We start from the raw sequence: 22,761 nt of genomic DNA on the forward strand, positions 1-22,761 counted from the left end.
AACATGGCTGAAGAAGAAGCACAACAAGAACCTCTGGTGCCAATTAGAGACCATTTCAGACCGACGATCCATGCTCACTATTCTGGAATCGCTTGAGGAACTATCAATGTAAACAATTTTGAGCTAAAGCCGGCCTTGATCAACATGGTTCAACAGAACCAATTTAATGGGAGCGTCATGGCTGATCCTCACCTACACCTACGCACCTTCTTAGAAATTACTGATACGGTAAAAATTAATGGTGTGTTTGAGGATATTATTCATTTACGCTTGTTTTCGTTTTCTCTCAGGGATCAAGCAAGAAGTTGGTTGTAGTCACTGCCTTTAGGGAGCATCACTACTTGGGAGGGGATGGCAGAAAAATTTCTTACGAAATATTTTCCACCTTCCAAAACCACCCAACTGAAGATTGAGATCAACACATTCAGGCAGATGGATTCTGAACAGCTCTACAAAGCATGGAAAAGGTATAAAGAATTATTAAGACGTTGTCCTAACCACAATTTTGCAGATTGGGAACAGATCGAGTGGTTTTACAATGGACTGAATGCGCCTACGAGAATGAATGTGGACTCTGCGGCTGGAGGTACCATTTTTGCTAAGGACCATGTGCAGGCCTATGATATGCTGGAGCGGATGACGGTCAATAGTTTCCAATGGCCATCTGAGCGTATGGGGGTAAAGAAGCCAGCTGGAGTGTATGCAGTGGATCCTCTCACATCCATCACTACTCAATTAACTGCACTGACTACACAGGTAGCTGCGTTGAGTAAAGTGAGTGTTGCAGAACCAACAGGTGTGCTGGGTGCTATGGATGAATCTCACTATCATGAACAAGCCCAGTACATCAATCAAAGAGGTTATGGAGGCTATCGAGGTAACCCTGTCTCTAATACTTACCATCCTAGCTTGCAAAATCATGAAAATTTTTCTTATGCTAACAATAATAATGTGTTGAATCCTTCGGGGTTCATGACAAATAAGAGTGAGGGTAAGCCGTCTTTGGAGGATGTGGTTAGTACTTTTGTGCAGGAATCAGGTAAGAGGATGGCCAGAACTGAGTCTCGCCTTGACAGCTTGGAGACGCACATGGCCAACATGGGCGCGGTGTTGCAATCCATGAAGACTAGCATTGGGCAGTTGGCAAACGCACTGAAAGACAACAACCGCGGACAGTTCCCTAGCAATACTGAGGTGAATCCTAAGAAACAGTGCAATGTCATAGAGTTGAGAAGTGGAAAAGAAGTTGGAGTCCAAGAACCTGATGTTGAAGAGGAGAAATTTGAGGAAAAAATCGAAGAGAAGGAGTCTAAACCTGAGCCGAAACCGATGTACAAACCTCCACTTCCATACCCGCAGAGGTTCAAGAAGAAAGCATTGGATGAGCAGTTCTCCAAATTTTTTGAGATTTTCAAGAAAATTCACATCAACATCCCCTTTGCAGATGCTTTGGAGTGAATGCCAAATAATGCAAAATTCATCAAGGAGATGATGTCCAAAAAAAGAAGACTGCTAGAGAACGAGGTGGTGAATTTGAATGAAGAGTGCAGTGCGGTGCTTCAAAAGAAGATGCCACAAAAGCTTAAGGATCCAAGGAGTTTTACTATTTCTTGTTCTATTGGTGGTTCTCATTTTAATAATGCACTTTGTGATTTAGGGGCCAGTATTAACTTAATGTCATTATCTATTTACAGGGCCTTGGATTTGGAAGACATGAAATCGACTAAGATTTAATTGCAATTGGCGGATCGGAGCATTACACATCCACTAGGAATTGTTGAAGATGTTCTAGTCAAGGTGGATAAATTTATCTTTCCAGCGGATTTCGTGATCTTGGATATAGAAGCGGATCATGGTGCTCCGCTGATTTTTGGACGCCCGTTTTTGGCTACTGCTGATGCCAAAATAGATGTCAAGAAGGGTGAATTATCGATGGGTATGGAGTACGAACGAGTGGTCTTCAACTTATTCACAAAAGCACCCACTCGACCCATTGCAGAATTGTGTTTGATTGAGCCGGTTGTGAAGTTAGAGAGCTGTCCAAGAGCGGATATTGAGGTTGAATCCAAGAGTAAAGCGCCAAATTTATTGACAAAGAAAACCGCAAAGAAGAAGAAAGCAAAATTTAAAAGGCGGTTCTTGGAATTGATTTGGCGAGTAAAAGAGAAAGGGAAGATCTAACACCGGTGAAAGTCGGGCTGACGACTTTAAACCAAGCGCTACTTGGGAGGCAACCCAAGCATTTTCTTTTATTTTATTTTATTTGCTTTTATTTTCAGTTTATTTAATTTTTGTTATTTAATTATTTTAAGTATTTTTTTATTTTAAATTTTTTAGCTTAATTTTTCTTAATTTTAAAAAAATTGCAGGCTCTAGAAATCTCAAATTCGAGCAAGCGGTGCGCCCGCCCCATTTATCGGAGGGCCCGCGCCTTACCTGGTCGAAATTGGAGTAGTTTTGCGACTTAAAGGCGCGCCCGCGCCACTCCATTCGAGCGCCCGCGCCTCCCATTCGTTGCACTGATACACGAACAGCGCTCCAACACGCACAATCGCGCTACTAAACAGCGCCAGCTTCAGCGCTATCGTGCATGCCACCTGCTCTCTACCTTGCGCTAACAAGACCTTTATCCGTGCCAGCTGCAGCGCTATCGCGCTTGCCTCCCACCATCAGTGCTCTTAATCTGCGCCCCTCAAAGCGCTAACGCGCACACCACCCCCCTCCATCCTGCGCTATCGCGCGTCCCAACTCCCCTTCAGTGCATGCTCCCAGCTGCTACATCATCTGCGCTTCATCATGCCAAAAGCTCCTACCAGCTGCTGCACGTCTTATGCAAACCATTTCCCTCTCTGCTACCTCATGCGCTTCACCAGCTGCTACTCCTCCATGCCCTCCAATTCCCCATCAGCGCTCCATCTCAAGTGCAATCACGCAGCCATCAAGCCCCAGCAGCGTTTCCATCAATTCCCGAGCTGCATCAACTATCCATGCATCGCCAAGGGCTCTTCTTCCTTGCGAATTCACATCTGAAGCTCACCATGACGTTACAATGCATGTTCATGTTCCCTAAGGGTTTATTTTATGGTTTATTACATGCTGAAATTTTTTCTCATTGAGGATGATAACACCGAGTACTGATGCTCGGTGTCGAAGGTATGAGTCCCTTGTTCTTTTTATTGTTTTTAATCATTAGGAACAATGATTACATTAAGTTTGGGGGGTGAATCATTTTGTATGATTTAGTTGGTTGGTTGATAGTTGAGTAGTTGAGTTTTACTGTGTGATTCATAGATAAAATTTTTTGTTGAGTTTATTTGTTGTGTTAGTTGAGTTGAGTTTAAAAGAAGTCGAGAAAGAAATGGATGCATGGACAATGATGAAAAATATTTTTTGTGCTATAACTGAAATCCATGATTGTCTGCCTATCTGACAAATATTTTTGAGAAAAAAAGGAACTAAGTGAATGAACAATTTCCTATATACTCTGTGATTAATACTTGAATCTGTGTTTGAGACATACAAACATAGATATGATTGAGGCATTGTTGTATTTTTTGGGATTAATTTTCATTGAAATAATTTATTCTTAGTTGCCTATTTGAGCCTACACGTATATGAGTACAATGAGGTACGAAAAATCTGAATTTTGTTGTGAAGATCATCGTTTACTGCTGATGATTATTATTTTCTGCACTGATTGAAATTTGTATGATTTGATTGTGGATTGAGACTTGTCTAGAACTAGTTCGAACACTCTTCGAGGCGAAATACGGGTAAAAACTGAGATTATGAATGATTTAGGCAATTTTTCTGAATTTGTTTGAGCCTTTCAAGCTACCTATTAATCTATGTTATCCCTAGTACCTTGTTTGAGCTTTATTGAAAATCGAATGGCATGCGTGTAAATGTGTGATTAAACCCCCATTCGTCATTATTTCAAGGTCCTACATTGACTACCTGAATAGCCTAAACACTATTTCCTACATTTAAGGGAGTAATTTTAATGCTAAAATGTTATATGCTCCTAGTTTTTATTTGTGAAAAATGGAATGGTATGGTGGATGAATTGAAAATATGAAAAGAGGTAGTAGAAAAAAGAGTTGAAAAAATTTGTGAAAGAAGTTGTGAAAAGTTGAAAAAAAATCAATGAAGTGAATTGAGAAATAAGTGTGAAATTGTGAATGAAAGGAGTCGAAATTAGAGAATAAATATGAATTACTCCTTATTTTGAATTCTGATCCTTCGTTTGTAGCCATGAGTCAGGCCTTACACTATAAGCTAATTAATTCCTATTGACCGAGTCTCAGTTGCCTAATATACTAGTGGAGAAGAGTTGCGAGAATTTAGCCTATGGAATGTTGATTGATACTTTTAATGATTATGAATTTTGATCGAAAAACGCACACACGCTTATTCTTTGAATTTACCTATTTGAAGTGTTTTTTATTTTATATCCTATAATTTGATCTCATGCTACCTTGAAAAGTCCTCATGATCTATGAATGTTTGAATTGAATTTGGACAATGGTGTTTTGAACGTGAGTTGCGGAGATTTTGAGTTTATGCGGTTATTTTGTTATTGGCTAAAACTTTCAAGTGTTAGTGGGTATGATAAGATTGGATTTGAAAATTCTTTGAAATCATTGCTGAGGCCATTGCTCCATAATTTTTCTTGACTATTCTTGTTGGTTTTAGAGATTGAGTTTTTAGAATTTGAATTTTAATAGTTTTGCTCGGGACTAGAAAAAGTCTAAGTTTTGGGGTATTTGATAAGTGTATTTTATACACTTAATTTATATATGATTTTAATTGTTAATTGTTTGTTTCGAGCAGATTTATGTGGGTATTTTGTTGTATTTGTGTTTACAGTGAATTATGAAATTTTGTGGAGAAAAGAAGAATTATTGAATTTATTTAAAAAATGGAAGAAAATAATAAAAGGAAGGAAAAGAAGAAAAGAAGAAAGAAGATGCTGAGAAAAGAAAAGAAGAAAAAAGAAACGTACAGTAAGGAATAGTGATGGGCTTTCAAATTGGGCCAAAGTTTAGCGCTTCTTTTTAGCGCTCAAATAAGAGCTATCGCACTATGATCTGGAAATCTGAGAATTGGAATTTTGAAGGCGCGCCCGCCTCGTTGCTGGATTGGAAAGTTTTATTATTTCGGTCAATTAATTCTATGGGCTTTTTGAGTGGGCTATTGTGCATGATATAAAAGAAATTCTTATCAGAGAGAACGAGGAAGAGCCATAATAACACATTAAGCACATATCAAAGAGAATTAATCGTGAGATTTCTGAAGGATTTCTGGAGTTTAATTGAAGAACGAAGACGGAGATCGATAGACCGGACACGACATCGCATCGACGGATTTGTTTCTTTTATTTTTTATTTATTTAATTCTTAATATGTTTGGATTTTTGAACATGTTTTGTTTTATTCAGAATTTTATTATGAACTAAATTTTTAGAGTCTAGAGGTCGGATGGAACCTGGTGTAGACACTTTCATGAATTTTTGATTTTATTGAATTGAGTTTCTTCTAGATTAATTATTTTTTCTAGAATTGATTGTCTGTTCAATTATCTGATCAATAATTGATTTGTTATATTTATTTGAAATCATTGCTCGGGAGAGGGGATTTTGAATAGAATATTAAAAAATACACTGTTAATTATTTATACAGCTCGGGAGAGTGTATAATTTTAACAAAGCTTTTAAAAAGAACATTGTTTTGTGATAGATCACTGCGATAAATTCTTAATAGAGATATTGGAATTTAATTGTAATTGATAAAAATTATTTGTTGCTCGGGAGAGGGAAATAATAAACTTAAGTGTTTTTGGCTATGAATTGACTGAAATTCATGAAGATTAATTAATTAGGATTGATTGTTGTTGAAACCAGGTTAAATCTATACCTCTAGACCATTTTTATTTGATTGATTTTATCTGAAAATTGTGTGTGTGCTTATCAAAACTCATTGATTATTTATTTTCTGCGAAATTCTGAAATATTGATTTTATAGATAAAGTTTAGACTATTTTAATTACAGGCACTGATTATTTTTATTTTACTCCCTGTGGGATCGATATCTGATTTTATCACTTTATTAAAACTTGACACTCGTACGCTTGCGAGGATTTTTCACAACATGAGGAAACACCACTTCCGAAGGATTGGACTCTTCACAAAGATCATCCTATAGATCTTATCATTGGAAGTCCTTTGAAGGGAGTAACCACTCGCTCTTCACTTAATAATATCTGCAATCATCTTGCTTTTGTTTCGCATGTTGAACCTAAGTGCATTGATGATGCTTTATTAGATGATTCATGGATAATTGATATGCAAGATGAATTAAATGAATTCAAGCGCAATGATGTTTGGTATCTTGTTCCTAGGCCGCATGATAGATCTATTATTGGTACTAAATGGGTCTTTAGGAATAAACTTGACGAGCATGGTACTATCACTAGAAATAAAGCTAGGCTTGTAGCTAAAGGATATAGTCAAGAAGAAGGCATTGATTATGATGAAACTTATGCGCCTGTTGCTAGACTAGAATCTATTCGCATGCTACTTGCTTTTGCTTGCTCTAGAAATTTAAAGTTATTTCAAATGGATGTCAAAAGTGCATTTCTTAATGGTGAATTGAAAGAGGAAGTTTACATTGAACAACCTGATGACTTTGTTGATGCATTATTGCCTGATCATGTGTATAGACTAAACAAAGCATTGTATGGTTTGAAACAAGCTCCTCGAGCTTGGTATGAAAAATTATCAACTTTCCTTCTTTCAAATGGTTTTTCAAGAGGAAAAATTGATATTACGTTGTTTACCAAACATGCTAAAGATGACATATTAATTGTGCAAATTTATGTTGATGACATAATTTTTGGTTCTACTAACGAAACTCTTTTTCAAGATTTCTCCAAGCTTATGCAGGAACACTTTGAGATGAGCATGATAGGGGAACTTAACTATTTCCTCGGATTGCAAATCAAACAGTGCAAGGATGAGTTCTTTGTGAACTAAAGCAAATACATCAATGAGATTCTAAATAAGTTTGGGATGGAGAACACAAAATTATCATCCACACCGATGAACACAGCAATCAGACTCAACAAGGATGAAAATGGTAAATCTGTAGATTAATCTTCTTTTCGTAGTATGATTGGCTCCTTACTTTATGCTGCTGCTAGTAGACCGGACATTATGTTTAGTGTTTGCTTGTGTGCACGATTTCAATCATGTCCAAAGGAATCACATTTGTTCGCCTTAAAATGCATTTTTAAATATCTTTCAAATACTCCAAATCTCGACTTGTGGTATTTGAAAAATTCTTTCTTTGATTTAAAAGCGTACTATGATGCCGACTTTGGTGGATATAAGGTGGACAGGAAAAGCACTAGTGGAACTTGCTTCTTTCTAGGAATTGTTTAGTTTCTTGGTTTTCAAAGAAACAAAATTGTGTTGCGTTATCAATGAACGAAGCCGAATATATGGCTGCCGGTAGTTGTTGTGCGCAAATTCTTTGGATGAAGCATCAATTGCTCGACTATGGTGTATCTTTTTCAAAAATTCCTATTTTCTGTGATAACACTAGCGCCATATGTCTAACAAAGAATCCGATTCAACATTCGCACACCAAACATATTGATATTCGTCATCATTTTATTCGCGACCACATCGAACGAAATGAAGTTGAACTTCAATACGTTGACACGTCAAATCAAATTGCCGATATTTTTACAAAACCACTAGATGAAAATACTTTTATTCGTTTGCGTGGTGAACTTGGCATGATTGATTTGTAATCACTTGTAGACATAAGTTTAAATTTAATGTCATATTAAGGGGGAGCTTAATATTAAAATTTGAGCAAATTAATGTTGAATAATACAAATTAATTGTATTTATTCATAATTATAAAGCTCACATTTTATGCGTATTATTTTGTTTAAAATATAACTCTAAGAGACAAAATCTGATTTTTTTTTTAAATTTTCGAACGTTGCATCCGTTCCAAGCAACGTTCCTTCCGTTCGCTCACTCTTCGTTACCAACGTTCTTAGAACATTGCTTCCGTTGCCTCTTATTCCCGCCTCATTTTAAAATTTTAACCGCGAAAATTTACCGCCAATAGCACGAACGTTGCGTCCGATGGACCAACGTTGCTTCCGTTCATTGCAATTCCCGCCTCAATTTCAAAATTAACCGCGAACTCTTACCGCCAAAAATCCCTAACGTTGCATCCGTTGGTGGAACGTTGCTTCCATTCGTACCTTTTACCCGCGAATTTTTCCCGCCAGGACGAACGTTGCTTCCGTTCGTGCAACGTTGCTTCCGTTCCGTCCCTTTTCTATATATAGAGGCCGAAACTTTCAGATTTTTGCACACCAAAATCATTCTCCTTTCTTTCTTTTGCACGAAAATATCTCTCCAAAATGGCTTCTAGATGCCAAGTTGATCCCTCCAATCCGAGGCGACGCACTCGTGCGCGTACCCAACCTTTTGTCCACAACCTTAACCAACCTGCTATCTCACGACCTATTCCTGCTGACTATAGGGATAGGCAAATTTTTCCAGGCCGTATTCTTGATCGCTCTTACTTGGTGACCTCTCATCTTCGTTTGTTGGATCTTATTGATTTCCAACAATGGGGTGCATTTTTCCAACCCTCTGATCCAGATTTCATCTATTCCTCCCTTATTCATGAGTTTTATGCCAATTTTGAACTCGAATTGTACAGCGATGATATATATGCTGTTACAATTGTTCAAAATCGGTACATTCGTTTCTCTTCGAGTGATCTCGTTGCTTGGTTCTCTCTTCCTAGAAATGGACACAGCGAGTTCTTTGCATTTAAATGGCCTGATGATAGTCCCGAGTTTAACCGCTTCGAGGCACGTTCTGCTATTCTCGATTGACCACCTCACGCTGGTGATGATCGACCATCTCTTAAGATGCTTTGTCCTGATTTTCAAATTATCAAAAAGCTGATCACTTCTTCCACCATTCCGCGCGCTGGAGACCACTCCAAGTGCAAATATCTGGACCTTTATGTCCTTTTTTACATTATTACTCAGCGACCTTTTAACCTTCCTAGGTTTATCATTCAGGTCATGCATCATACTGCCAAAAACTCAAAGAAAGTCATTCTTCCTTTTGCTCGGTTTATTAAACGAATTCTTACTCACTTTGACATTATCTTCGATGATTTGGAGAAGATGTCTATCACTGAGACTTATACTCTTGACCATGCCTCCATCACTAAAATGGAGTTGTCATGGAATCCTGTATTATCTCGATGGGTGCATGATCCAGCTCATATTTTCACCCGCTATCATCCTGTAACCCACTTTCACATTCTTTTTTCTCTTATTCCTCCTTCCATTCAAGATCAAAGATTTCCTGTTGGTTTCACTGACACAGATATTCCTTCCTCCTACGATTCCTCCATCTTCTTCTACGTTTGATTACGGTGATCTACCTTTTCCCCCTCCTTTGATGCCTCAACCTCCACCTACTCCGGCTCCATCTTCGGATCGACTCCTTGAGTATCTTCAGCGGCTTGATATCAACATGGATCGCAACTACTCCGCTATTCAGTCTATCCAGACATCGATCACGGACTTGACCTTAGAGATGCGAGGATCTTTTGTATCTATCCATGACCGACTCAATTTGATGGAAGCAGAACTTCTTGAACAACCTTCGGATGATGACTCTTAGTTTTATATTTTGATGTATTTTGTAAATTCTCTATTAATGAAATATGCTTTTATTTATTGTGTTATTTATTTATCATAATTTTTGCCTTTTTAATTATCACAAAAAGGGGGATAATTAATTTGGTTAAATATTCAAATTGGCTAAATAAAAATTGATTATATGATAAACAATTTGTTTAAATTTTTTGTTACATTAAGGGAGCTTTTTATATGTATTTCAATTACACTTTATATCTCCTGTTTAACCAAGTTTTGTGATTATAAAAAAGGAAAAGATTGTTACGCCTTAAACACATATAAATCTCTTAAATGAGATTAATATTTTTAAAGCGATAACTTATCTTGTTTTGATAATTACAAAACTAGGTTATTATTTCTAATCGTTTAAAGTGAGACTTTGCAGATTAAATTATTATAAACATTATTATGGAGAAGAACATTGCGAAAATTACTGAGCATGTTTGAGTCAACCAATTTCGATCTCCACTAGTCATATTAAAGTTTAGGATGCTCAAAAGATACGGTCCAAAATTCAAGTCGATCCGACGGACGGATTTGGAGTTATGAATTTTTCAAAAGTGCCGCGCAGAATTAGAAGCAAAAATACGACGAAGTAACTTCAAAAAAATACAGGAATCGTTTGAGACTTCCAAATCCGATCTTCACCGTTTACAATAAATTCAAGATGTTCTAAAGCTACTGTCCAAATTTCAAGTCGATCCGACGGACGGATTATGAGATGTGAATTTTTGAAGTTTGTCGCACAGTCTGAATTATGCCGAACGGACGCAATGAACCTAGGAACGAACGCAACGTTCCTTGTCAAGAACACGATCCAATTTTTTAGGAAAAAAGTCATCCGACAAAAGCCGCAATGCGCCGAACGGACGCAACGAACCTACGAACGGACGCAACGTTCGTCACCAACATCGAAAGAATTTAATGTGCGCCGAACGGACGCAACGAACCTGTCCGAATTTTCAGCTATAAATACATGCCATTTGAAGTCATTTGAACTCACCAATTCACTCTCATCTCTCTTTGCAAGCAAGATCCTCTCCTTCAAAAGTTCAATAAATATTTGTGTGTTATATTCAAAATCGAGGGTTGTTTGTATAAGTTCATTCGTGAGTTGGTTGCTCGGTTGTTGTAAACACTTGTGTGTGAAGTCAAGTGTATTATACGAGTGTTGTGGCTATCCTTGGAGCCCTTAAGGCCAAGAGTTCGAGTTGTATCGGCGCGGTGATCATGTTGAGTTGTACGTCTATCCTTAGAGCCATCAAGACCAAGAAGTTGAAGTGCTAGTGGATCCTTGGTTAATCGATCTTAACCAAGAAGGGGAGACGTAGAAGATTTAACGTCGAACTTCCATAAACATCTCTTATCCCTTTTACTGCTTTATTTACATTACGCATTTATTTACTGTGCTTATATTTGATTGCTTTAAGTCTTTCGCTTGCGTACTAGCATAATCACTTTAAATTGCTAAAGTTGCCAATAGAACCTAAATCCCCCCATTAGGTTCTAACAATTAACATATTGTAAAACCGACTAGAAATAGAATTCGATTTCAGTGTGCGGTTTTGGTGTAAACTGAATTTTCACAAATATTTAATGCACTCAAACTTGATTAGAATTACGAAAGATTAGTTCGTCAATATTTGAATAGGTTTGATTGTTCTAGAAATAGACCTTTGAACAAGATAGGATAATTCCCGTAATTTAAGATTAAATCTGAGTCTTGAATCGGCTACATGTTACATGATTTGTTAGGTACCTACGTGTGTCTTGGTTGTCTCGTTTTAATTAAATCTTCTTTTTAAATATTTTAATTCTTATTTCTTAAGCAATTTTTATTATAAATTCTTATTTTATTTAAATCAAATTGGTTTTTATGATTTTGTCTAGATTAAGCTAAATAATTAATTCTTGAGAATTGACTGCAGTTCATGTGGGATCGATACTTGGACTCTCTGTCCACTTTACTATTACTTGACCTGGTGCGCTTACCAGTAGATTTTTATCAAACCGATTTAGCCGATCAACGTCACACAAAAGCCCAATAAAAATCCAAACATAAATATAAAAATTTCCTTCCTGATATAATTAAAACACTGAGAATTAGACCGGGCGGGCACTCAATATAACTGCGCGGGCGCGCACAGGCTTCACAATTTAATTTACACATCTTCACGGAAATAGCCTGTTAGCCTTTAGTTTCACTCCTTAGCGCTAAAACTTAGCGCTCTCTTTTCTTCTTCTTTCTTCTACAACGTTCATTCTCTTCATTTCTTTTCCTTTTTCTTTTACCTTTTCTTTTATTCTTTTTCTTCTTTATTCTTTACAGCTTCTTTTCTCATTTTTATTTTTTTCTCTTCTCAATTCTTATTTTTCTTCTACTTTTCACAATAATTCAATAATTTCCTACAACCACACAAATAACAAAACTTGCGCATAAATTTGCTCGAAACAAAATAATAAATCATTAAAATCATAATCAATTTAAGTGTATAAAATACATTTATCAGTATACAAAAATTAATATGATGCATGCAGTGTGAGATGAGTGAGGTGACTGGTCAACTACCAACTCCTGCTCAGGCTAGGCACCAATGAGTATGTAGCACCATCTGGGACTCCGAATACTGGGTAGCTCACACACTCGTCTAAATCACCGTAATATCAGTCTCCGCTCCAGTAGGGCTGAGCGACCCTACGATAAAGGCTATCTCGAAGAGATACGACTCAACGTGTATGTCTCATGCCAAAGAATATTTAAAGCATTAAAACATGTATCATGACACATAAAATGCAACACATAAGCATGCATACTCAGCTGACAATCTCAGTCAGTAATTAGGTGCCTCTAATAGTAGATCAAACCTAGCAGATTCTAGGTTCCAAGCCTACAGTCAAATATTAATCATATCATTAAGCATGTGCTACACTCCTTAGCTAAGCTAACATATACTCCTATAATTTAAATAGGATTCTCGAACCATACCTTCGTCCGTCGTTAGCCCACTGATGTCGATAACCTAGTTTATACTCTCAACCAGATGTTATATCTGAAGCACCTCATCTATATCTTCGGCCCTAATTGTAGACTGGATCAAGAAGGAAACTATTTAATTGTTCTCTGAAATGTCGTCTGAAGTCCCCTATTTATAGACGAATATCGGTAGTTCCGATCTGGAGTTCGAACCTTCCAAACTCTGCATGCTCGACACATTTTCGATCGCCAGATTACGGACGTTCCGATTGGGACTTTGATGGTTCTGATCTCTGCATGCAGTACACATGTCCAAATTCATTCCTTAGTCATCGTGTCATATCATCGGACATTTCGATCTGGCACTTTGGATTGTCCGGAATATACCACGTGTCAGTTTTCTTGTGACTATTCATGGACAACTTGGTTGACATAGTTCGGAAGTTCCGATCCTTAGATCGGATCTTCCGAAATGATCAATTGTTTCCCAAGTTGACCATGTTGACTTCGATGCTTCCGAACTGTTTCTTGAGTTAGTAACCCTTAATCATGCTTACGATTGTATTACTTAAAACATGGTATGGGTTATTACATCGAGTTAGACCCGTTGGACCTGCTAGAAATACTCTTGCGCAGAGGCACAAGATCTTGCACTTCTGCGCAAGGGTGGTTTACACACTATTGCACAGAAGCGCAAGAGTGTGCGCTTCCGGGCAAGAGTGATCTCTTGCGTAGAAGCGCACTGTAGCTTTATTTAAAAAAAAATATCATTTTGGAGGGTGTTATGGTTTTAATGAAGTCCAAAAAGATCAAGAAAATGAAGAAAACATCAAACAAAACACAAAATACAGCTACATGGTTCGAACAGCAAGCGCGCCCGCGCTGCAGTTGAGCGAAGGCCATGCGCGCCCGCGCCTGTTATGAATGCTTTCACATACATTGAAAACTCTTGTATTCATGTAGAGCACCCAACCATTGTAAAAGGTTCATCAACGTAGGTCTTTCATCATTCTGATTAGCTTCTTCCTCGGCCACTAATGCAGATAATTTCTTCCTCTTTGGACAGTCCATCATCCGATGATCACCATTGCATATAAAGCAGCCACGCTTTGTCTTGTCAAAGACGGTTGTTTCCCTAGTCTCCTTTGTGTTGCTTTCACTATTTTTCTTATTTTTCTTCTTCCTAAATTTGTCAAATTTGACAAACTTAGCTTTCCCTTTGTCCTTCCCATCATTTCGTTTTGGACTAGCAACACTAGATCCAATGACTTTATAATCAACCAACTGATCTATAGCAGCAATGGCGGATAGCAAATCCTTAACCCTTTACCTTTTAAGTTCGGCTTGAGCCCAAGATTGCATTCCTGCAAGGAAATTGAAGAGTTTATCTTCCTTCGACATGTCCCTTACATCCAACATCAATAAACTGAATTCCTTCACATAATCCCAGGTTGTTCCCGTATGCTTCAATTTTTGAAGTGATTCCTTTGCAAGCCATGAAGTATTGCAAGGAAGGAACTGATCTTTCAATTCCTTTTTCAGACTATCCCAAGTGCTAATCTTATCTCTGTTGGCACTTGCATCATTTGATAAGTGAGCCGTCCACCAAAGTTTAGCATCGCCACTCAAATACATACTCGTTATAATGACTTTTTCCTCTTCCGAAATCTTGGCTGCACTGAAATAAGTTTCCATGTCCCATAAGAAATTTTCAAGTTTCTTGGCACTGCGTATTCCAAAAAATGTCTTCGGTTCAAGAACTTTGAAATTTGATGTAGAACTTGAACTTCCACAAGAACCTGTTCCAATAGCCTTCTTTAACAAGTTCAATTCCACATCAAAGACATCCAATCTCGACCCAACGTCTTCTGCGGAAGACACGATCCTTATTTTCACAAATTCAGATAGATCGGTCATTGACATTTGCATTGTTTGATTTTTTTCGTTCAAACCCTCAATCTGAATGAATAGTGCATCAGATGGTTCTTTTGGTGCATCGATCAAACTTTCAATTCGCCGCAGCCTTGTCTCCAAATCGAGAATGCGATCATTCATGTTAGCGGCATTCGAAGTTTCTTCCATACTTCGAATTTGCAGCAATCACGAGCCACAAAACGCACTAAAACACCAAACCTAGCTCTGATACCAACTGTCACAAGGGCTAAGAACGCAGCGGCATGCAACAACTTTTTTTTCGAGTTATTTTAGCCTTGTGTGGCTTGAATTGTCACACCAATTCAATCAGCGTACTTTCCACGAGTTTTTGTTTAAATTTGTAGTAGTTTATGATCTCACTAAGCCAAGCAAACCAACAAAATACAAGGCAAAGAGGCACACGAATTACGGGTTAACACCCAACCTTTGCATTCATACGTTATCAGAATACAATAAGGAAAACCAAGGTTTTTTGCACATAATGTAGCCTCAAACTTGTGAATGCGTGCAACTCATGGCAAAGCATATAAATGAAAATGCATGCAGAAATTACAGCCAACATTTTGAGTAACCACTTAGGACAGGTGTCGCAACTTTATGAGGCCAAATGCAACTGCTACATGCATGCATGATGTCTGAATGTCACTTGTTTGTGCAGGCTTGCAAATGTCAAAACTGTCTTCCAACTGCTCCACATCATCAAAACCATCCACCCTTAGTGTCACATCAGTCCACCTCAAAATAGCTTAGTCCACCCAACCAAGCTCAATGTTGCCAACATTTTTCTGCACCAAACATATTCCCGCAACGTGCCAACTTGTTTATACACTTAGTCAACTCGACTATGCCTATGTTATTCACCAACATAACTAAGTCTCATCAACACTTAGCATCATGACACTCCGCATTCGTGACATAAACTCGAGCCAACTTCAAGGGTCTAACACCTAGCTATAGTTATACCATCTATTGTTATAATATATCTCGACATATAGCCCACAGGGGCATAGGCGAGTTGTTAAGGCCTGGGGTGACGTGGGAAAAAATTTCCAAGCGTTGCGGGTTCGATCCTCGTGTGGAGCATATTCTCTGCTGAAATATTGTGGGGATATGCTCTTGGGGTTGGCCATGTTGCTCCCCCCCTCAGGTCCCTGCCGCTCATGCACATCCCTCGATTTAACCCCGTATGAGCCAATGAGCTTCTGACTCATATAGGATGGAGTCCCCTTCGGAGTCAACCCTTTTAAATATATCTCGACATATAATAACGTCGACATGTAAATCCGTATATTCCATTAATAGCCAGCCAATAAAAATTGAAGTTACATATTTCAAATATGTCCATATGTCACCAAGATGATAATCCATGAGTTGTCAAAGAAATTTTAATAGTTGGATTTAAGATAATTACCATGACACTATTTGAATATTTAATTTTCTACACGGTGGCACAGCCACATAATATTTGTTTTGTTTCGTTTCGTTTTTTTTTAAATGTTAAAGTTAGGAGTTTATTCAAAATTTTATTATAAATTTTATAAAATAAAATAATAAAGGTTAAACACAATATTTTTTGTAAATATTTATTTAACCCTAGTCCTCGACCCAATTTCTCATAGTTCTTAATTTTTATTTTTTTTTTGAACTTCCGCTTCAAAATTTATACGTAATAAATAAGTGATATATTTTATTTTATTTTATTTTATGAAATTTACGTTATATTGATGTTTTGATTATTTTTTTTGTCTTTAGAATATAGTGTTAATTAATTTATGATTTTCTGGAGTAAAATTTTAATTAATTGCAATGTCTGATTAGTGTCATGCTTGGATTACATTTGTAATATGAATAATAAAAAACATAAATATTATATTTTCTGTGTATCTACATACAAGGTTCTAATAGAGCTTCCATGCATGAAGGTCAAAATTCAATCTTTTTAAGTAAAATAGCATTTTCGATGTTTACTATAAATTTAATTATAAAAAATAGTCATTTCGTTGAGTTTAAGCTTGTATTAAAACTTAAACGAGATTAAATTAATGTTTGTTTACATCTAAAATTAAGTAATTAGATTTTTTTTGCAAATTTATTTAAAAAAATTCATAATCACTTATTTTAATCGTTGCAAAAATTACTTAAACATCACTTAAATGAGTTTTTTAGAACATTGTTTACATAAGTATGTTTTATTTTTATTTTTTTCACTTCTTTAGATTTTTATATATAGGTCATCCATCACTAGTGTAATAAAAACAATTAGTCTTACTAAAACAAGGGTGATACAAATAGTAAACCATTAACAGCTCTATACTATCTTTTTTAATTATAATGTTTATATTCCTATCTCTTCTCAATTATTAATATGACGTCTCAGACATTAATGCGAAAAATTCAATAAACTAAAAATTTACAACATAAGACAATATAATTCAAATGTCGATCCAAACAATTTGTTATTTTCTCTAATTTTACCAATCAGCAACTTATCTATTTACTACATCAAATAATCAATATCCGGACATAAACACAAGGTAAAGAATTTTTTATTTTTATTTTTATATTAACTGTATGTGTTGAATGCATTCATAAAGTCGTGTTGAAGTAGATTTATTGTATTCATATAATTAATAAATTTAAATGAATGACAAGATTCCAAACATTGTTTTATGAATAATTTCATTATTGTAAAAAAAAAAAAAAAAAAAATTCTTGACGAGATCCATTTTTCTGAAAATTGATTGATCCAAGCATTCACTAGCATTTCTTTAAAAGTTTTTAAGAAAAGAAAGAGCACGAACCCACCAAACCCACCTAGGCCGAGTTTGTGCCTTTGTGGGACACATCAGAAGAACCGGAGCCTTTTTCGAGTGTAGAATGTTTGAAGTTGAACCCGCTGTTTTGTAGGATTTTCACCAATTCATTTGAATTGTTGGAACCTGACAGAATTGGAGATGGCTAAAATGAGACTGATATATCTGAACATGATCAACTATTATATATAGAGCTAATTTATACAAAATTCACAATTACGACATAAGATGGAGTTTCTGCCGACCGCAACAACACTTCTTAATTGACAAAATTATTCGAGTGAAAAAGAAAATAGAAAGACAAATAACAAAGATCAGTCTGTGCCTTCAAAAAAAAAAAAAAAAACAAAGATCAGTCTGCATCATTGTTTTATGTCTAGCAACAGAGAAGCACAAATGTACTTTTTTTTCCCTAGAGAAACCACAAAAGAATGAAATGTCAACGTGGGAAGCAAAGGCTAAAAGCAAAGCTTGGTTATGATCTGAAGTGAGATCATATGTATCAACAAAACAGTTTTAAGCAGCTTGGGAAATTATAGCATGCCCAATTCATTCCGCCCAAAACAAAAAAACGTTGGTGTGTTGCTGTATTTCGTTGGTTTGCTTGGCTCGGTGAGATCTAAAACCACTAAAACTTAAACACGAGTGAATCATGACTGGGCTGATTGAATCGGTGCGTAGAGAAAAAAGGGATACACATCAATCAGGAGAGAGCAGACGCACATTACCAAGGAGGACGAAATGCCGTCAATTTAGGAAATCCAAGGAGAATTTCAAGTATCAAAAGATATTTCAACAGAAACACCGTTTCTGTTTATCATAACTGTTGAACAGAAACAAATACGAAGTGCCTGTAAAGGGTCGGTATTATCAATCCCTCCATGCAAGCATTATCCAGGTATAACTACACTTTCACACAAGCAATACTACGAAAAATAGAACACATGAGATACACCCACAAGCCGCAGACAGCGGAAGGAAATATGAAAGGACAAAAAATTTCAAACGAACATGTCACTAAAAACTGCAGACAAGAAGCAAATCAAGAGATTCTTAAAATCTTAAACATTAAACAATATATCAAAGATATATTTATTATTCACCCTGATTAAAGTTCCCAATAAACACCAAACGACCAATCATATTAATCATGTCAATTAACACCACCAGAAAACAAGTTCAGCTGAATGCTATCTCAAGAGATAAAAATTAGAACACCAAAAACAACTAAATGAAGAAACAAGAACGCAGCAAATAAAAGCCCAAAAACAAGAGTTAGAAATCATACGGCCAATGCTCTAGGAGAGAGACTCCAGCTTTAGCATCTCCATTTCATTAGGTTGCATTTCAATCAACCTTCCCACATATTCCACAGCCTCATTCCGTCATTCGTCTTTCCTCTTTTCATTTTTGTATTCACAACATCTTCAAACTTCAAAGCCTCGATGTTTGTCAGATTTTCTGGCACCGATTTCAGACACATCACCTCTTCCTCATCACTATTGCTCAAATACCAGGTATCTTTTCCTCTAGTTAAAACTATCAATTCTTGAACAGGAACAACCAAGGCAGGCCTTGTTGCATACTCTTTTGGATATGGTCCTCTTGGCATTGTTTTTTAGAAAAAACCTAACAGTGAAAGTTTTGGTGGCACTAGAAGTTTCTTGGATACTGTGGGTTAATGCAATCCAGTGTGATGATAAAGAGAGGTGACTTTACTAAAATTTGTGTCATGAAGTGAGAAAAATTGGGGGGAGGATCCTGTTACTGTGGCTGGAGAGTGTGGCAAAAGGGAGATATGTAGCCACTTTTTGTGAGGAAAATAGAATCAATCTTGTATTTGTAAACTTGACATACAGTACAAAAGGCAACCCCTACAGCCATCACCGCTTCAACTTGGTCTATTCCTCTAAAATAGAACCAAATTCTAGTAGGTAACCTTCATTTTTCATCAGCTTGCTCAATCTCCATATCTCTGCACGGGTGTGCTTGATTTCAGGGTGCAACAAATCCCCAACAACAAACACATGAACCTGATTCTTCAACTCAATCCAGCTACACCCAGGCTCCTTGCTCACCCCTCTGATATTCATCATCCTTCTAACTCTCTCAATATCATCAAACCTACCCAGAGCTGAATAAATACTGGACAACAACACATAGCTAGATGATTCAAGAGAACCCAATTCCATCAACCTCTCTCCCGCATATGCACCCAACTCATAATTATGATGGTTTCTACAAGCACTCAACAAAATACGCCATAAAGAAAGACCATGATCAATGGGTGCTGATTCAATAAATTCTTTGGCTTCTTGGAGCTTCCCAGCACGACCCAGAATATCAACCATACAGGCATAGTGCTCTCTCGTCGGAACTATATGAAATTTATTGGATATTGATTTAAAATACTCCCGACCCTTGTCGACCAGTCCCATGTGGCTACAGGCTGAAAGAACATTTACAAAAGTGACACAATCCGGATTTGCACCCTGCAATTGCATCTCTTCAAAAAGTTTGAGGGCTTCAAGCCCAAGACCATTCTGAGAAAGACCGGAAATCATTGCATTCCAAGATACCACATCTCTGGCAGGCAACCTTCTAAAGATAGCATACACATCATCAAGGTTCCCACATTTTGCATACATAGTTGATAGAGCACTTCCTATTGGAATTTTGAGAGAAAATCCATTCTTAACCACATGGGCATGGATCTGTTTTCCTTGCTCCAAAGCTGAGAGGCCAGAGCAGGCTTTCAACACACTGGCCAGAGTCAACTCATTAGGAGCAACCCCTTCCATCTGCATTCTACAGTACAAACTGATAGCACTTTCATTGTCTCCATTTTGGACAAAACCTCCAATCATGGATGTCCACATTACAAGATCCGGCTCTAGCAGAGAGTCAAATCCCTTCTGGGCATCAATTATTCTGCCACATTTAGCATACATATCAACCAAAGCTGTCATGATATACACTTGAGACTCGAATCCTAATTTGATCAAATACCCATGCACTTGCATACCTACATCTGCCCCATCAGTATGACCACAAGCATTAAGAACCCCAACAATGGTGTATTCACTAGGCATCATCCCACAACAATGCATCTCCTTGAACAACACCAGTGACTTGTCACCATGCCCACTCTGTGCATAGCCAGTTATCATTGCAGACCATGAGATTGAATTCTTATCATTGGAAAACTCAAACACCCGAACAGAGTCATCCAAGTTCCCACACTTAGCATACATAGTAACGACTGCATTTCCGACAGAAACAATCTCTAGCAAACCATTTTTAATCGCTAGACAGTGAATTTGCTTCCCAGTTTCAAGGAATTCATGTGACTTGAAAGCACTCAGCGCACCAGTCAACACAAACTCATTAGCACCTTCACTCCCTCCAGCCACCAACACTCTGAAAACCCCAAAGGCCTCATTCACATGCCCCTGGGAAGCGTACCCAGAAATCATGGTAGACCAAGTGACCGAGTTCCTGTCCAGCATTTCATCAAACACCTTACGACCATCAACTAAAAATCCCAACTTGCAATAAGTATTCAACATACAGGTGTACACAAAGACATCACCTGCAGTAACGAACTTAATCACCAAAGAATGTGTTTGCTGAGCCATGACAGGGTCCTCCAAATTGGCACAGGCAGAAAGAACGCCGGTGAAAGTATGGGAATTAGGGAGCGTACAGTGCTGTAACATTTGATGGAAGAGTTGGAGCGCCGAAAGGGAGTGCTGGACAAGACCCATCTGGGAGTGGCCGTTGATGAGGATATTCCAGGAGACCGCGTCATCTTTGCATGGGAAATCTGCGAAGAAATTATTGGCCTCGCCAAAGAGGCCGCATTTGGAATATAAGTTGAGGAGGGCATTGGACAGGAACACACACGATGGGATGACACCATTTTTCAGGAGGTGGCCATGCACGGATCTACCGCTTGAAAGATTATTCTTGTATGTGAAGTGGTGGAGCTTAGCAAGAACACTGCGGTACTGTGGAAGTAGTAGACTGGCGTTCATAAAGAATACACAAGATGAATCAAATTTTCATCGTTTTGTTATAAAATTTTATATGAAGCAATTTGGATAAATTTATTATTCCTTCATCTCTTTATAATTTTTTTTCTCAAATATAAATTTATTTTTTTGGCTCAACATAAACAATAAAAACTTATTTTTATTCCTTAAATTATTATATAGTAGTCTGAGATTAAAATATTTTCAACACACACTTAGCACAAAAGTGGCTATTAGCCTACTTTTATTTATTTATTTACAAGAGTACACAGCCATGCTTTGACTTAATATTTACAAATATGACCTTCATAGTCATCTACGTTGATTCTGATTCATATTCTTCACACATTCTGAGAACATACTGCTTCAAGTATTTTCCATTGATGCACCTTTTGTGTACTTTCCTTTCACCACTTGCCATCCAGTAAGTATTATTTTCGAGCACTCGATGAACTTTGAATGGTCTTTCTCAATTCGGAGATCATTTACCAAGTTCCTTGTCTCTTGCTAATATAGGTAATATAGTCTTCCAAACAAGATCTCCTTCATGGAATGATTTTCTTTTCACCATTTTGTTGTAACTCCGAGCCACCTTCTCTTTCTGGATCATGAGGCTGTTAAGGGCTTGCATTCTCATATCATCCATATCCTCTAACTTTGTGATCAGACTCGTTGTAAAGTTCTGAGATCAAGTGGTTCTGCATGGCCACTCTTAGAGATTGACCATGATTTTAATGAGTAACACAGCTTCATGTCCAAAGGCCAATGCGAAAGAACTTACCCCAGTTGCATTTCTTTTTTAGGTTCTGTATGTCCATAGTTTCTCGGACAATAATCTAGGCCAGTTCCTTGGATTATCCTCCATTATTTTCTGTAAAATTTTGATCAATACCCTGTTAAAAACCTTTGCTTGTCCATTGGCTTGTGGATAATATGGCGAGGAACAATATAATTTGATGTTATAATCTGCCGCAAAATCTTGCACCTCAGATCCCACAAACATTGTTCATTGATATGTAATGATAGATTTAAAGATGTCAAATCGATGTATGATGTGTTCCTTGATAAAATCAATCACATCTTTTTCACTCCACTTTTTTCAATGGTATCGCTTCTACCCATTTAGTAAAGAAATCAGTGGCCACAATAATGATACTATGGCCCTTAGATAATGATGAATAGATTTTACCAATTAAGTCTGTTAGAGAAAATCAACTTATATCAGATGAATGTAGCAAGAATAGAATGTAGTCGA

The 22,761-nt window shown here is 37.1% G+C and overlaps 1 protein-coding gene across 1 annotated transcript; it reads right to left on the bottom strand.

Moving 5' to 3' along the window:
• Positions 1-17,340: 17,340 nt before the first annotated feature.
• On the bottom strand, positions 17,341-21,509 carry LOC140864750 (pentatricopeptide repeat-containing protein At2g33680). Its single transcript, XM_073269095.1, has 2 exons — positions 18,761-21,509; positions 17,341-17,598 (listed from the first exon to the last, which is right to left on the bottom strand). The coding sequence occupies exon 1, from the start codon at positions 21,507-21,509 to the stop codon at positions 19,374-19,376; it is 2,136 nt and encodes a 711-aa protein (XP_073125196.1). The 3' UTR covers positions 17,341-17,598; positions 18,761-19,373.
• Between the last annotated feature and the right edge of the window lie 1,252 nt (positions 21,510-22,761).

This window comes from Henckelia pumila, chromosome 4 (genome assembly GCF_033568475.1).
Source record: "Henckelia pumila isolate YLH828 chromosome 4, ASM3356847v2, whole genome shotgun sequence".
NCBI lineage: Eukaryota > Viridiplantae > Streptophyta > Magnoliopsida > Lamiales > Gesneriaceae > Henckelia > Henckelia pumila.

Coding starts and splice junctions, on each gene's coding strand:
- LOC140864750 (XM_073269095.1), bottom strand. CDS start 21,509: ATGAACGCCAGTCTACTACTTCCACAGTACCGCAGTGTTCTTGCTAAG.